Source organism: Cupressus sempervirens, chromosome 10 (assembly GCF_028749045.1).
Source record: "Cupressus sempervirens isolate cs-2001-9-10 chromosome 10, ASM2874904v1, whole genome shotgun sequence".
Lineage (NCBI taxonomy): Eukaryota > Viridiplantae > Streptophyta > Pinopsida > Cupressales > Cupressaceae > Cupressus > Cupressus sempervirens.
The window spans coordinates 2,257,972-2,275,161 of NC_143127.1; the positions used below are offsets into that span (position 1 = coordinate 2,257,972).

General features: G+C 34.1%; 1 protein-coding gene across 2 annotated transcripts in view; it reads left to right on the forward strand.

Annotated features, from left to right (window-relative positions):
- LOC149532256 (uncharacterized) overlaps positions 1–17,190 on the forward strand; it is a 273,508-nt gene that overhangs the window by 82,956 nt on the left and 173,362 nt on the right. Inside the window, exon 3 of one of the 2 annotated variants that reach the window (XM_089802977.1) lies at positions 7,041–7,097. The exons of the other annotated variant lie outside the window; for it this stretch is intronic. Within the exon in view, the coding sequence (XP_089659103.1) occupies positions 7,041–7,053 (13 nt within the window). The 3' untranslated portion in view covers positions 7,054–7,097. The remainder of the gene's footprint in view (positions 1–7,040; positions 7,098–17,190) is intronic. 2 annotated transcript variants of the gene reach the window in all.

Below are 17,190 nucleotides of genomic sequence, written 5' to 3' on the forward strand. Positions count from 1 at the left end.
TAGTCCTATACCTAAGACTGAGGAATATTGAGAAATTTTTCCATTTCCTGAGAGCTGAGCAATATGTGAAGATAACTTATCATTAAGTAGAAAGATGGTATAGGGAGAATGACAAGAAGGTCATAGAGATCATACAATCATCATTTTTTATTGATAGAACACCATTGTGACATAGAGCCCGAAAGGTAGATATGACTAAAGGATATATGAAGGATAAAATTGGTTATGCCATTGTACTTTTGAGTAGAATTATGGGTCTATCAGTAGCTAGACATTTTCACATCTGGATGGTCCATTTCATAGCAACCATCAGAAAAACCAAAATGCTAATTTATTGGGCTACAATACTAAATGAAAACTTAGATGAATAGGTTGCAAGAGTTAAAGCCAACCCCAAGTTTTACATGATCTTGTATTTGGTGTACTTATCTGTGGCAAGGACAACTAATTATCTAGGACTATATAAGAAGGGAAGCATGCAAGATGCCAATTCTTGGCCCTATGTGGTATATCCTTAGTTGGTAAAGAAGAAGCTCACATAACAGAGCAAGGAATTTTGGATAGTGAATGATGCTTTCACATTTGCAATCATTTGATTCATATAGGGTGATTATGCTAAGAGGATGTCAGTAGAGGCAACAACAAGGATCACAAAGATTAGTGCCTATTACATCTAGTTTAAAACATTCATTTACCTAAGGATAGCTAGTACGATGGTGAATTTGAAGAAACTCCTAAGATATCCATCAGATAGGCTCATTTTATTGGAGATTGCAAGATAACTCACATCTGCATATGAAAAAGTGAGAAAACAACATAAGAAGACATGGGTATGGTCTATTACTATAGGTGCATTTTAGGTAAAGTAGAAGTAGGATATCATGAATTTTGATCTAGAGTGGGATCAATATCCCTTAGAAGATTACAACTCCCCTCATCCTTATTTTGACAATTGGTGCAGTGGCACCCATGAAAGAATTAATTTACCATCATTATGGTTTAATATTATGCGCAAATGTAAGCAAGAAATGTGACATGGGTGAAGGATCCTGGGAGAATTAATATCTTATCATTATTATTTAAGTTGATGCAATACAAGTTTAATTCAATGGGTAATGTATCTTATAAAGAATCCTCAAACAAAAGGATTTTACACTATTTTGTAACCGAATGAGAATTGAATGAATGATTTTAGGGTAGTTGTAAATGGTTTGTAAACCATTCAGATAGTCTTTAAAATACATCTCATAATGTAATGGAAGGAGATAGAGAAGAGAATCAATAAGAGGGGAAAAGACAATAGGTTTGAAAAAGAGAGTAAATTGAGAAGAAACTCTCATGGCTCTCTGGCGGCAGCCACCAGAGAGCCATACATTTTTAATCTGTCATTAGTATATAATGGAAGTGTGTTTTAGTTTTAATAATGTTTCAATATTCTCTATATCAATCTTTTGTACTGTGAAGCATTCGGTTATAGTTCATTGGTTCATTGATAGGAAGAATTTTATAACAATTTGGTTCAGGTTCCAAGTTAAGAACAGTCAATTTCATATTACCATTATTTTATTGCCATTATTGTGGTTGCTCCACATCAACAATATTCGCAAAGTGTGGCATTTAGTAGGGAAGCATTTTGTGCACGAAGATTTCATTGAAGATCATTGGACAAATGCAATAGATGACTATGATATGTGAATAAGGGATTACTGTAGGATGACTCTATATTTGGAATGGAGAACCTTAAAGATAAAGGTCTAACTCAAGGTTGTTTAGCAAGACACTCAAGATGTCTTCAATCCCTTGTATAACAGAGACAAAATATATGATAGGCTGATTATGAATGCAGAGATTAACAAAGATGAAAATGCATATATAAACCATAGGGCTAGGCACATAATTTAGTTGATAGGGGACTGGATCAAGAAGCCTTTTAACCTTGATGCAGTTCCACAAATTTTTACCTTTCAAGCCATAACATGCCCAATTAATGGTAAAGGTGAAAATTTTATAGTACCAACATTCCCTACTCAATCTCCAATTAGGTTGAAAATGGTATATCAACATGATAAGGATGTTGGGTACTTTAAAGAAAATAAAGGGAAAAAAAGAGGAAAAGAGAGTCCCCAAAACAAGTTGAGCCTATATCTTAAGAGTCTCAAGAAGAAGCAGCTCAAGCACCTAATAATGAAGAGCCTCAAGATGAAGAAGCAACTTAGGCTCAAGATACTATATAGGTGCCCCCATCTCAATAGGAATAGGAAAAAGAGTTAAATTAGGAAGCACAAGAGGTGACACCACCTACTCAAGAGGAAGAAGTCTCTCCTTTAGTTTCTAAGAAAGCTAGGTTTGGTTGTGAGAAGGACAAGAAGCCAAAAGTTATAAAAGAATGTTATTCTCATCCCTCGTGTACCTAAAACCATCCTTGAGGTGGATGATTAAGAAGAAGAAAAAGAAGAAGAACATAATATCCCCTTGAGTTAGAGGACTCATTTAGCCAAGGCTACAATATAAGAAAGAAGAAGGAGCTTGACCATAATGTCACCATTACCATTTCTAAAGATGAGTAGCAATAGTAGATTTAAGAACAAGAGGGGCAAGAAATAGATATCTTCAACATATTTGATTTCAATTTTATGCCCATGGGAACTAAAATAGTGGGTGATAAGATACAAGATAAACCTATGAACTAAGCTTTGGGAGAGGATTGGAACCAAATGCCACCTCAACCACAAGGATCTTTGGGTATATTACCACCAACATTTTAGGACTTTTCTTTCTTGGACAAAGGTTCAACCACTCCTATTCCTCCTATCACTAAAGAACAAGAACAAGCATTACATGGAGAAAATATAGAAAAAAGGCCATTTGATGAAGTATCAAAGGAGGGGCAAATATATGAAGAACCTTAGAAAACTTCTTAGGATATAGAGGCAATAACTATTGCTATAATGGATACATAATCTCCCAATGTAGATCTTTCTTAGAAGGAGAAGACTTTGGAAAGGTGTGATAAGGGAAAAGGGTTTTCAAGGAAAACTCCCTCTTCAGCCAAATACATGTCTCTATGAGCACTACACAAGCCTGACTGAAGAGGGAGGTTATGGTTAGACAAAAGAGACAACTAAACTTGAATGAAGAGGAGAGTATGAATGAGCTAGTGGAAACCATCAAGAGGCTTGAGCCCCCTATGGGTGATGCATGAACTTTGGTGTTCGTAATGAAGAACTAAGATCATGACTTGTTTGCACATATTTCCATCCCTCCTCCACATGCTAAAATCAAGCATTTGACTCCTTGTGATTACCAAATCAAGGAGGTCCTCTTAGGAGAGCCCATGGTAGACACTACTAAATTGTTTATCACTATAGGTATGAAAGATTTTTTATAAGAAGGTGGATAGGTATGAGTCAGAATTGGTAATGTTGAGGAAGAAAATGAGCTTTGGAGAGGCCATTTTCATGAATTTGTGGGCCCCATTGATCTAGATAATCCATAAATGACTCTTGCAGTAGCATTAGAAAGGAGAGATAAGGAAAGTGTATAAAGAGATTCATTTTTGGGTGCATGTCAGAAATGGCATGATAATTTTGGGGATAAATGTGTACAAATTATATAGCCTAATTTGAACCTATTACACCATGTTCAAACTAATGTGAATAAACTGGTATCCATAGTGGACTAAGATTTTGGGTTAATGGATGAGGTACATACTTGGGGAAATGACCTTCAAGTGCTTCAAATGATAAAGGGTCAAAGGTATTGTACACTCATAAAGGTGTATACAATGGATGATATTGATAAAATGGGAGATTGGATCAAAAAGATAGCTATTGGGAATAAGGTAATGGAAGGATTTCATGAAGATATTCAGAAGTTGAGAGATCAAACACAAGAGCAAATTTTGGAAGCTGAGAAGTATTACAGTGATGTCTTCCTTGATATGTTTGAAAATGAGTCAAGGAATAATTTCATTCTAGTACAATCATTGGTTCAAAAATTCCAAAAAACCTTTGAAGATGCTTTGTTAGAAGAAGATATCAGACAAGCATTCAAGACTAAAGGTTTCTATTGGAGTTGGACACTAAACTAGAGTATTTTGTGGATACTTGTATGGAGATTAGGAACTACTAGCAGACAGTTAAAGATAAGTATAAAGAATTGGATATTCTAGAAGCTTCCCAAGTGACATATATTATAGATAAATTCAAGAGCAAGCATCCAAATATAGCTCTGGTATAAAGGGGGAGAAAACCCAGAAGCTAGAAATTCAATTTTGACACTTCAGAAAATTTTGAATTTTTTGAGCCTACCACCAAAGTGCACAAGGTGGTGCACCAAAATTTTTGAAGAAGTGAGGTGCACCAATAGTTAATTGCTAGTTCAAAATTTAGAGCCTTCTATGCACGGGAAATGTATTCTAATGATAGTTCAACTGGCAAAAATGCCTAAAGAAGGTCAAGCTTCCATTTTTAGAGTTTCTAGTGACTCAGATCCTCTTACATATTTCTTCTTCCTATCTACCTCTTATTTCTTTGTTTTAAGTCATGTAAAGGCTCATATCACCCATTAATTGGTATAAACAAGGGCGGAGTCCTACTTAGCACCATTTATAGAGTCAATTTGTATATAATTAAATTTGTTTTATTATTTTACAAGTATATGTTTGCGTTAAGGGATCTCTCTCTCAACACAAATTGAGGAGATGATTTCTTATAAATTTAGGAATGTAACATGTATTCTAGGTCATTATTTTGATGCAATAATATATGTTATCGGTGCTCTCATTTTGAGTGTAGTTATTCTTGCTAGAGTGTGTCTTTTTTGTGGATTCTTGTTCATGATAATAATGGAGCCAATGGATTTATTGTGTTGATTTTATTGTGCAATCTTCTAGTTCTAGTGTTTTTTGCATGTTGATGAATTTTGTTGATGTACCAATTTAGAGAAGAGATCACCCTATTGTTCCTATATAGCTTCTTGTCTTGGATGACCACACTTTCTGTGGCCTTATGATTCAATGAGAAGTGAAACATCTATTGATTTTTGATAAATTCCCATGGACAATTGCATCAGTTGGTTTGAGGAAGCATTGCTCCTATTTTCATTGGTTTCCTACCCAATCTTTTTGACAATTCAACTTGCAAACGTGTTGTTACTATGGTTTATGTCCATTAGAAGTTTCCCTTTCATGCTATTTTATTTCATCTCTTATTACCTTATCTTCATTAAATTAGGAATTCATATAGTTGCAATGTTAGATTACATTCATTAAAAAAATAGAAAATAGCAAAAAAATAGCTCTTTTGTGGTTAATTTTGAAACAACAAATAGATTGAACATCTTATCCAAAATTGGTTAGAACTAGAAAAGGCCTCCCTATGAACAAACAAATTTATCTTCAACTGAGAAGATTTTGGTAGGTTGCAAGTTCACCTAGAACCTTCAAGTTGATCCTAGATTAGTTTTTCAAGGGAGGAGTTTGAAAGGATTCATGTCATTAAGCATTGTGCAAAATGATAGCTCAACAATTCTCTCTCATAGAACTTATGTGAATGCACAACTAACTTCCTTTGAACATCATACCATCTTGGATAATGAAATCTAGCCACCTCAACTTGTCAAGTGTAATAGGTTTTGTACAAGTTTTGCACACTTGACCAAAATTAGCATCCTCTGGATATAGATTATTGATTTCCTTGAGCCTAACCACCTCAATCTTAATTTCTATCAACAAAAGTTGTCTTGTACTAAGACCATATGCAACCCTATTAGACTTCCCACTCTTATGTTGCAAAAAAAATGTATAACTCTACAAGAACTCAACTCACTTCATATGCCTTTGGTTTAATTTTCTTTGACTATTCAAATATTGAAAAGTTTGATGACCAGTATACAAAGAAAACTCCTTAGGAATAAGATAGTGTCTCCACTTCTTCAATACCTAAACTATTGCATAAAATTCCTAATCATAAACAAAATAATTTCTTTTGGCATCATTTAACTTCTCATTGAAATAAGCAACAGGTCTACCTTCTTGGTTCAAAACAACTCCAATTGAAGTACTACTAGCATCACAATCTACTTGAAAAACCTTGTTAAAATCTAGAAGTGTTAAAATATGTTTCTCTATAACTTTTTATTTCAACAAATTAAAAAAATTATCTGCTTCTACAGTCCACTTAAATTCTTTCCTATCCCCCGTCATTGTTTTAGTCAAGGGTCCACAAATAATGCTAAAAGTTCTTATGAACTTTCTATATAAACTAGCTAATCCATTAAAAGGTGTTACCTCTATAGCACTCTATGGAGTAGGTCATTCAAGCATAGCCTTCACTTTCTCTATGTCCATTTTTAGACCTTTTTTTGAAACTACAAATCCCAAGTACACCAAATCCTTCACAAAACTACACTTCTTTAGGTTTGTTAGCAACATTTCTTCCCTCAACTTATCAAACACCTTTCAAATATGCATCAAATGCTCCTTTGAAATCTTACTAAATCCCAAAATATCATCTAGGTAAACAATGAAAAACTTACCCAAAGACTCCTTCAATACCTCATTCATGAGATGCATAAAGTTTCTCAGTGCATTGGTTAGCTCAAAAGGGATGACTAACCACTTATACAATCATTCCCCTATTTTGAAAGCAATCTTCCACTCATCACATCCTTTGATGCTAATCTGATGGTATCTACTCTTTAGATCTATCTTTGTGAAATACACAACTCCACTTAAATATTCCATATGTAATATTATCCATCCTTGGCAGTGGAAATTTGTAGTTGATTGTGATCTTGTTGATAGCCTAAAAATTTTTGCACATCTTCCATTTTGCATTCTTCTTTGGTGCTAACACTACTGGTACAACATATGGACTTAGACTCTCTTGAATCAACCCATTTTGCAACAACTCGTGAACTTGTCTATTCAACTCTTCACTTTATTGGTTTCATTCTATGTGCTACCATTTTTAGTAAAATTTCTCCTATAATCAAATGCATTTTGTGACTTCTCTTCCTCACTTGGGTTAATCCATTAGGTACATTATCTGACACAATATCAAGAAACTCTCTCAACAAATCTACAACTTCTACAGGTACCTCCTCTACTTCTTCTTTACCATATTTTTGAATTATAAGAAAATGCATATGCTCATGCTTCATACCTTGGAGGAACTCATTTCCATAAACAATACATATTTGGGAAGCACTACATACCTTTTCTTCTTTCTCCTTCAATGGCTTCAACTTATGTAATATCCTAATATAGGATATTAACTAACTTTCTCCTTTTAACAATATGACCAGAACTAAAATATGGCTGATGTACTTTGAAACAAGGAAATTCAAAAAAAAAAACCCCAATAGAAATTTGACTAACTCCTTGAGTATAGCTTTCAATTCAAATTTATGACAAAGGAATACAATGCTGAAAATAAACCAGAAAGTTCTCCGCAAGTATATAACCCATTATTCAAAATATTGACATGCAACCATAGATTACAAATCTGTATAACAAAACCAACAAACACAAATAATTCCTTGAACAATGTTATTTCTTTATACAATAGCAATATAACAACCTTCAACTAAAATGTTATTGTATGATACAACAACAATACAATAACCAATGCATAGAAAACCAATCCTAAATATAGATTTAATAGTTAGATTGGAATGATAGGATAAAACCTATAAACATAAATGAAACACCTAAAGTAATGTTTCCCAAGACAATGGGTTTGCATCCACTGCCTACTAGCACAAAGGGCTACATCCTCCAACTAGCTAAAAGCTAAAGCTTTTTGAGACTCTCACAAGAGAGGAAACTAAATTGAAAAATAAATTAAGCATACCCAAAAGAATGAGTCTCATATCCTTTTATCTTCACAGCGATGACTCTTCAACTTCTCCCTGATAACGCATCTTATTCCTCCTCATCCTCTTGTGGCCACATGGGATATTAATTTGACCTTTAATAATAAATCTCTAGGTAACATAGTCAAATTTAATATGGAGAATTTGTTCCTTCTTAATAATTCTAATGTTCCCAAAGAAGGGACATTACAAATCTCCCCTCCTTGAGATTTCTTTCCCTCAAGCAATATGTACCAAGGTCCCATATAAATCTATAGTTAATCCAATAGCCCAAACTAACAACAAACCTGGTCAAACTATGAAGCATAGTACCACTCTACAAAATACCTGTCAACTGAATTCCTAGATCCCATATTACTCTCTGTAAGAACTCAGCACTTGCACCTGTAAATTGCTTAGCACGGATCAGCACCATGACCACAATAAAATCCTCATCCAACCTTAGATACAATCTGCCAACACCTAGATTCCAAACTCTATTTCATTGCCTCATTGCCATGATGATATAGAAATATATCCAAGGCCCATGTATAATCCTGTAAAATGTGAAGACCTAACCTAAGTGGATGATGTAAGAAATGAACTATTCAAAAGCTGAAACTATCATCCCATGGACATCAAAGTTCATATTGTTGGCATTAACTTGGAGAATTCTCAAATGCATAAGAGCTAAGAATATAAAGAATGCTGAGAATCTATCCATAAACCTCGCATAAATACTCCACCGACAACTATTCAGAGGCTAATGAAGAAAATTCACCCAACTTTTGAATGGGGTGAAATTAGAAAATGTGTTGGGGCTGACCCAAAGATAAGACACAGAAGTTGGTTCATCATTCCCATGTTGAGAACCAGATTCACTACTAGAATCTGAGCCAGGATCCCAAAGTCTAGAATCAAACTCTTCCTCTTCAAGGTGAACAAGAGATGATTCCTCATTTAAAATAAACAAGGGATTGTCAGATGTCCAATCAGCACCAACTTTAAACAAAGGGTTGTCAACAAGCTAAAAGTGTTCTAAAGTTTTGCTACTTGAACCATTTTGGGCAGCTATCTAAGTCATACATCTGTTAAATGCTCTCAATTTCATCAATGACATCTTGAAATAACTCCTACCTCACTCTATTCTCTTGTTCCCAAAAGTGTTCCATGAGCTTGATTTGATTTTTTGCTCCCTATAGGGAAAATTGGATTTCACTCAATGCCTCCTGAACATACTTAAGTTTCATGTTCAGATCCTCAATCTCATCCTTTTCTTGCTTTAATTGTGCTACATAAATCTCAAAAACCTTAAGAATATAATCCCTATCAAATAGTAGATATAAGTAAAATAATTTCATAGTTTCTAGGGTTGTTTTGACTTTTTATAACTCAGCCACATGCCCATCACTCTCCCCTTCCTTTGGGACCTTCCTGTGGAGTTGCTAAACCAACTTGTGGGTACTATCAAACTACACCAAAGATGTCCTAACCATTTCCTTACTAACCTTTAGTTGATTCTCAATGGCATGTATTTCCTTATCTTCCTGCTAAAATTGTTCATTGTTTTGCAGTGTTGTCTTAGGTTGTTCTTCTAAATTCATGTTCTGAGTATCATCATTATATGGTGTATGATACCAAGATCCCAAATTGGTACTACCTTGTGTGCAATCTGTTTCATTAATTTTCTTGACCAAGCTCACCTCCAAGTCGCCAACAAAGAAACTTGTACCTCGTGTAACATCTTCTATGTGATCACGAGAAGGCTGGTCATTTCTAGCAGTTGTCAACTCTTCTATTTTAGAATCATCCAAATGATAATCCTGGCATAGTGGAATTTTTTCATACACCCCTGAGTGTTGTTCATTTTCAAAGAGATCCTAGGCCAACTCCAAATACTTCTATTTTACCATATCAGTCATATTTAGGTGCCCCAGATAAAAATCCAAGTAGTCATTGAATGATAAATCATTCTGGATCTGGATAGGAAATTCTTTATACCCTTCATAAATTTTTAGTAATTTTGTTCTTAAATATACTAATTACAATACCCACATTCTAGAGTATTCAGCTCTTTCTGTATCTCTTTTTGTGTCTTCAAGTTTTAGACTACACCATCTATGTTCATTATATAAGCTTTATTTTTGGATAACTTGCCAATTTGACATCCTTATAGACTTGTTACCTCTTTTCAAGTGATAATCTACTTGTATCCACCTAGATAGAATCTTGTCCTGAATTATGAGAATAATCAGCTGAATAACCTTGCTCAACTTTTACAATTTGCAAATTGATTACCAATGAACTCCTTGCGCTCAGATGAATCCTACCCACTTTCACTCTCTGCTACAAGTGTTCAAATTCTAACTTGCCAAAAATTATTTTTTTTTAAAGCATATCACTCCAATTCAAACCTTGCAATATTTCACTCGCAAGTCTTCTTTACTTTTTAGAATTTAGAATCTCAGAACAACCCCTAAATGATCTTCAAGACATACAACTCATCTCATTTGCCTAGCCATTTGGTGGTATAGGAATTTCCAAGCAAAATTTATCAACTTCATAACCCTTATGCGGAACAACACCTAGTATCAAAATTGCAAAAGAATAATACAATGCTGTAGGAGTCCTATATCCCTAAATGGTGATGATAACCACTGGTTCCCAAAAAACTCTTGATCTGGATTCAAAATTGATGATTCATTAGAAAAGGCCTTGTGATATCCCTTGTTTCACAAAATAATATTTCCCATTGAGATCAACATCTACAAACTCCTAAAGACTGAACTTGAGGATTTTGAGGTTGAATTTTAAAACACTAGCTCTCTGCTATAGTGTAAACACTTCAATGGAGAAAATTTTCTTGTAAGGAATGATACATAATACTAATATATATGAGGCGTTGAGTATGCACACCAATAATAGATCATAGTGGGAAATCACAAACACTAATTAAAAGCTATTGTGAAGCTTTCCTGAAGCATTATCTTACTATTTTACATTGGAAAAGATAAATAGTACCATTATCTTATACAAAAATATGACTTTTTAACAGTTCAGCCACAAAAATATTTCTAAAGCTTGATGGATGTTTCTAGTTAGTGTAGCATGAGAAACTAACAAGTTCAAAATCATAAGAAGCTCAAGAAGATTCTTATTTTCTATTTCACCTAGATGCTAGCATTTGCTACCTAACAACCTTAATTAAGCATTGTTAAGATTTACATTAAGTTTGCCAACAAGATTTTTTTGAAACTTTCACAATGGCTAATTTGAACAGCTACTGTATCAACTATATAAAAGTTAATTTCTAGAATAATCTGTTCATTCTAAGATCAATGAGCAACACACATTCCTTGCTTCCTTAAAACCTTCTTCTTCACCTTTGTGCATTGAAGAAGCCATCCACACATCTCTATCTGAAAGTTGAATTGCCAATTCCTCCATTACTGAGTTTACATTCGTGCTCTTAACACTACTATGTTTTCTACATATCTTTCATATGCTCGCATCTTTTTTTTTGAGTATGATCTATCTTCCATTATGTGGGATCACGTATATGAATTCTTTGATCAATTACAAAATCCAATGGAAAATCAATATTTCCTTTAAATTTATCCAAAAAAAAGCAACTACAAAAAACTAGAAGTTTTAAACTTATGTATGTATATGATCCATGCTCATAGGGAAAACTTCATTTGTCTATTACCATTACGAATAGTAAGATCATGGTCCAATGAAGGGGTCTACAATTTTGTTCCTTGCATTTCACTCAAGATATATTACCAATCATAGTTGGGACACATCATTTGCAACTATCATTTCGAATCTAAAAGGAGATGTGAATGGGGATTAATGAGTTATGTATTTCCCCTTACACCTAGCACCTCTGCATAGCATCTATCCTATTTCTTTGTTCCCATCTATCCAGATGTTTGACAGACATGATAGTCTACTAGAAAAGTAACACACACAATTCTCATGCAATGGTTACTTCCAGATGTTCAATTGTCAAGGTATGTAAGGCCACATGGAGACTGAGCTCTCACAAAGAAGAAACAAATTGAGAGGAGACCTTGCATTACTGGCTCCCACCATGTTGTTTGGCTATGTTGTTATTCCATGCTACTATAGATGTTAATATCTCCCATGAGCTTCTTGTGTAACTCCCGAGCTTCCTCTACCTTGTACTTCTTCAACTCAGTAAAAATATTTCTCCTGTTGACTAAGCCTTTCCTCATTCCATTGTAGTCCAACAAAAATCATTCGATAATAATTAATGGAAGAAGCATTACCAAAAGAGTTTGAATCTCTCATCACATCTATCTCAATCATCAAGTTTTTTGTCTGTATTTTTGGAGATACATCTGAAAAAACTCTTCTGCCCTTCATTGTTTCTTGGAGTTCTTTCTTTCAGGCCCCTCTTTCTATAGAAGCTTGAGCATTTACTAAGTTGACCTTCACAACTACAATCACCTTGCTTATCATGGCCTAGAAATTGAAGGGGAAAGAACATCTTCATCTTAACTCACTAATATGATCCAATTTGGTGAAGTCTTTAAGGCTCTATTAAATTCATAAATCCATGCTAATGAAATTTATTTCTCTAGATTGAGTTTGCAAATTAGAAACATGAAACTCTGACTCTAAAGTTTCTCAGTAGCAGAATCTAACAATAAAGACTTAGTATAATTAGGACTGTGCATGCAGTTGCAACATTCCCCACCAAAAATTCCTTTTTCTTATCTTTGATACCTCTATCCACATCTCTTTAACATTCTCCAAAACCATGTTGCAATTCCTATCAAATGCTCAAACTTTTCCAAGGAGTTTCTTGTTGTTTCTACAGTTTATTAGAACTTTTGTATTGTTTTTCACTCTCATCATAAGAATAGAAAGGGGACCATTGTTGAATTCCTCCTCCTCAGTCTTCTCTAGTTGTAGGTATAGTTGTATGGAAAAGACTTAAATTTCAATTTTCTCTGCATAGTAATCTGCATTACCCTTTTGCTCACCCTTTTAACATATATAAATAGGTGCAGTAACTTATTGCATTATCATTAAAATATCCTCAATAGATCATGGGGTATCAAATCTTCATATTGGATAAAAATTTGATGATGAAACCTAATAATGGTGTATTTGTCCTTAGAAAATATTGTTCTTTACACAAATGATACCTCATCAAGTTTTCTATAACATAAGTGACATGAATTCCCAAAAACATGGTCTAAGAGAACTCTAATAAAATCTTTATAAAAATTTCCTTTGTTATGAATCCACAAGCTGGTAGGAAGACCAGCTCTGATACCACCATAATATCCCGATACAGGATATTAACTTTCTCCTTTTAACAATATGACTAGAACTAAAATATGGTTGGTGTACTTCAAAATAGGGAGATTTAGCAGAAAGCCCCAATAGAAATTTGACTAACTCCTTGAGTATAGCTTTCAAATCAAATTTAGGCCAAAGGAATACAATACTGAAAATAAACCAAAAAGTTCTCTGCAAGTATATAACCCATTATTCAAAATATCAACATGCAACCATGGATTACAAACTGGTATAATAAAACCAGCAAACACATATAATTCCTAGAACAATGTTATTTCTTTATACAATAGCAATATAACAACCATCAAATAAAATGTTATTATATTATACAATAGCAATACAATAACCAATGCACAGAAAACCAATCCTAAATTTAGATTTAACAATCAGATTGGAATGATAGGATAAAACTTGTAAGTGCAAATGAAACACTTGAAGTAATGTTTCCCAAGACAATGGGTTTGCGTCCACTGCCTTCTGGCACAAGGGACTACATCATCTAACTAGCTAAAAGCTAAAGCTTTCTGAGACTCTCGCAAGAGAGGAAACTGAACTGAATAATAAATCAAGCATACCCAAAAGAATGAGTCTCATCTCTTTTATCTTCACAGTGATGACTCTTCAACTTCTCCCTGATAAGTCATCTTATTCCTCCTCGTCCTCTTCTAACTGCATGGGATATTAATTTGACCTTTAATAATAAATCTCCAGGTAACATAGTAAAATTTAATATTGACAATTCATTCCTTCTTAATAATTCTAATGTCCCCAAAGAAGGGACATTACAACTTATGTTTCACTCCATCATTTGTCAGTGTAGGTATTTTCTTGTCCATCATGTATAGCATCATGTCAAACTACCACAGCTTGCCTAGCAACATATGACATATGTGCATAGGTATGATATGACACAACACCTCATCTTGGTAGCTTCCAATCTTGAACTTCAATGAGAATTACTCACTGACCCTAACCTTGTGGTCATCTTGCACCTAAGTAATATGGTATGGATGTGGGTACTTCTACCTCTTTATCTTTAACTTTGTGACCATATTTTTTGACACTATATTATTAGTACTTCCACCATAAATGATCTCATCACAAAACTTCTCTTCACATTTGAACCTTGTGTGAAACAAGCTCCTTCTTTGATTAGGTTCATTCTCCCCACTCAGTAGGGCTCTTCTATTAACTAGAACTTCTCCTCTTTCAACATCTTTAGAATGTGATGATCTATCATCTTCATCAACATGCATAACTCTACCCTAGCCTTCTATTCTCCATTCTTTTCTTCCTTGTTTGGGAACATTCAAATATTTTATGCCCTTCTTCTCCATAGTGAAATAGTTTTCCATAGAAACCTCCTCTTCTAGATCCTAGTCCTCTACCTCTTCCTCTATGATCTTTTTTTTTAATCATGGAAAGTACTAGAATTATTTTACTTATGGTTATAAATGCCATTGTGAGCCTGATCCTTTTTCTTCTAATCATCATTTTAGTCTTCGTAAGATCACCTACCAGATCTTCCACTATTTTTTTTATTAAACATTTTTCTTAACTCTTACTCAACTCTTAGGATAGAATTATATGCCTCCTCAATACTAGTCATTCAAACTAGATTTTTCTCCTCCTGAGATTGGCCTTAACCCATTAAGATAATGGGAAAATTTCTCCTTGTCATCTTCTGCATGACCAATTCTAATGACAACTCGATAGAACTCTTCAATATACTCATGAACATATCTTCCCACTTGGTTTAGCCCTTGCATTTTCTTTAGTAGATCAACCTCATAATCCACAGGGATGATTTGTCACTTCAATTTAGCTATCATTTGATCCTATTTGATGATTTTGTCCTTCCCTCTTCTATTTCACTCCAATTGAGTCTCTTTCCATGAGATCTTCGCATGTCCCTTCAATTTTTCCTTTACAAACTTAACCCTATTAGGATCTTCAATATCTTTGTACTCAAGGTATTCCTCCAATTCATTGATCCAATTAATTTTCTCCTCTAGGTTAAGATTTCCAACTTGTAACAAAAAATATAACCAATTCCACATAACCCATAATAGATCTGAAATAAATATACCATTGAAATCGACATGCAAGAGAATAGACAACATACCCACAAAAATTGTCACACAAGATATACCCTGGAAAACTCTCATTGAAGGTAAAAACCTAGCCTCCAAAAGCATCCATCATTATGTATTATTTGGCAAAAACATCATTGCAATACAACCATGGAAGCCTTCAATGTCATAGCCACAAACAAGCAATCCATTTGAACAATCATGAATCCACACATCCCATGCCATGTTTCCAACCTTCACAAATGCTCCCCTGGCTAACCTAACAACCCTTGTCCCACTCAACTCTTTCCCATTTTTTCTTTTTGTCTTTTCTCTAAAACTACAATTATGGCTAGTTATATAGTAGTAAGTCCCACAAAACCACCAAGTGGTATTACATAAAATATGTGCTAAAACTATGTGCTACCTAACCCATTGACCCCACATTTAATATTAAAAAATTTAATTGTTTTCCCCAATATTAAATAATTACATGAAATATTATCACAATGTTACAATAAAACTCATCAAGTATATCCCATGGGAATTTTTACATTTTCATCTATCTAGATGTAACATTACATAATAAAATAGTATAATATAATATAACAATATTATGCAATGTGTGCAACACTCATTATCTCAAAAATTTCCCACTTGTTGTATACATTGCATAGGGTCAATCTTTAGCCACATAAATGAAAAAGGGAACAATCCCTTCTAGCACATCCACCATCATGGATCAAAGTACATGAAGTGCTCCATCCTGGTACCCATAACAAAATCAAAGTATCCAGCATCTCAAACATGAATGAAGATCATTAGAAGATCATATTAGAAGATCATAAAATCCTATACCAACTAAAATGCCAAGCACAAAAACCTAATCCAAAGGTAATCACATGTATATGTAGTTGTCAAAATATTCATAGCTCACAATCTCTAACTAGTGATCACAATTTCTAACCAATCTCAAATCCAATGTAAACAAAACTAAATATCTAGAAAGATAACCAAGACCAAAGAGAAACCATGCAAATCATAACTTGTATCATGTCCTTCTACACACACCTCTAGATATAAAATGTGCAAGTATGATCTACTCCATTAATCCCCAACAAGAAGCCACAACAACACTGAAACCATACCATATAACTAATCATGGATGTAAGCCTCTCATAAGAAGATCAAACTCATAAACCATTCCTATCTCAAGAAATAACAATTCCTAAACCAAGGAATATGCACAATATAAAACCATCTCCCAAACTTAACCAACATAACAACATATGCACAAGGAGATAACCAGTGTTTATACCATCTCTCAAATGAACCCTCTAGAACTAACTCATGTACCGTAGCTCACAATCCATATCCATGAAAGACAAGCATTATTATAATGCACCTGAGAGAAACAATGGGCTATATCTCTCAAGTAAAAAACTACTAAGTAGAACAAGAGTGGGGAATGAGAATTCCCATCAAGATATCCAACTCTCCAACAAAGACTCATCTAAGAAAAATATCCTCTCAAGTCCATATTAGGTGAATGCCCCTTGGACTTCTTGCTAAAACCAAATAATTATCCCAACAAATAATTCTCTAATCTAAGAGAAATTAGCATCACCACCATCTCTAAGTATCCATGAGCAAGTTTAACCAATCAATCCATGCCAAATCCAAATGCAACTTAGCAATATCATGAAGTATCCATCTTATGATCAATGTACTCAATACCAAGAAACTAATTCAAGATCAATGTCAAAGTTCCAACCATGGCCTTAGGAGCATAAACATGACAACATGATCTAACCATCTCAACCAAAGAAATAACATGCTCCATATGAACATACTATAACATGTCAAAAACTCTAAATACATGTAAAAACCCATCCTAACACCAAGGATAACATGTCAAATGAAA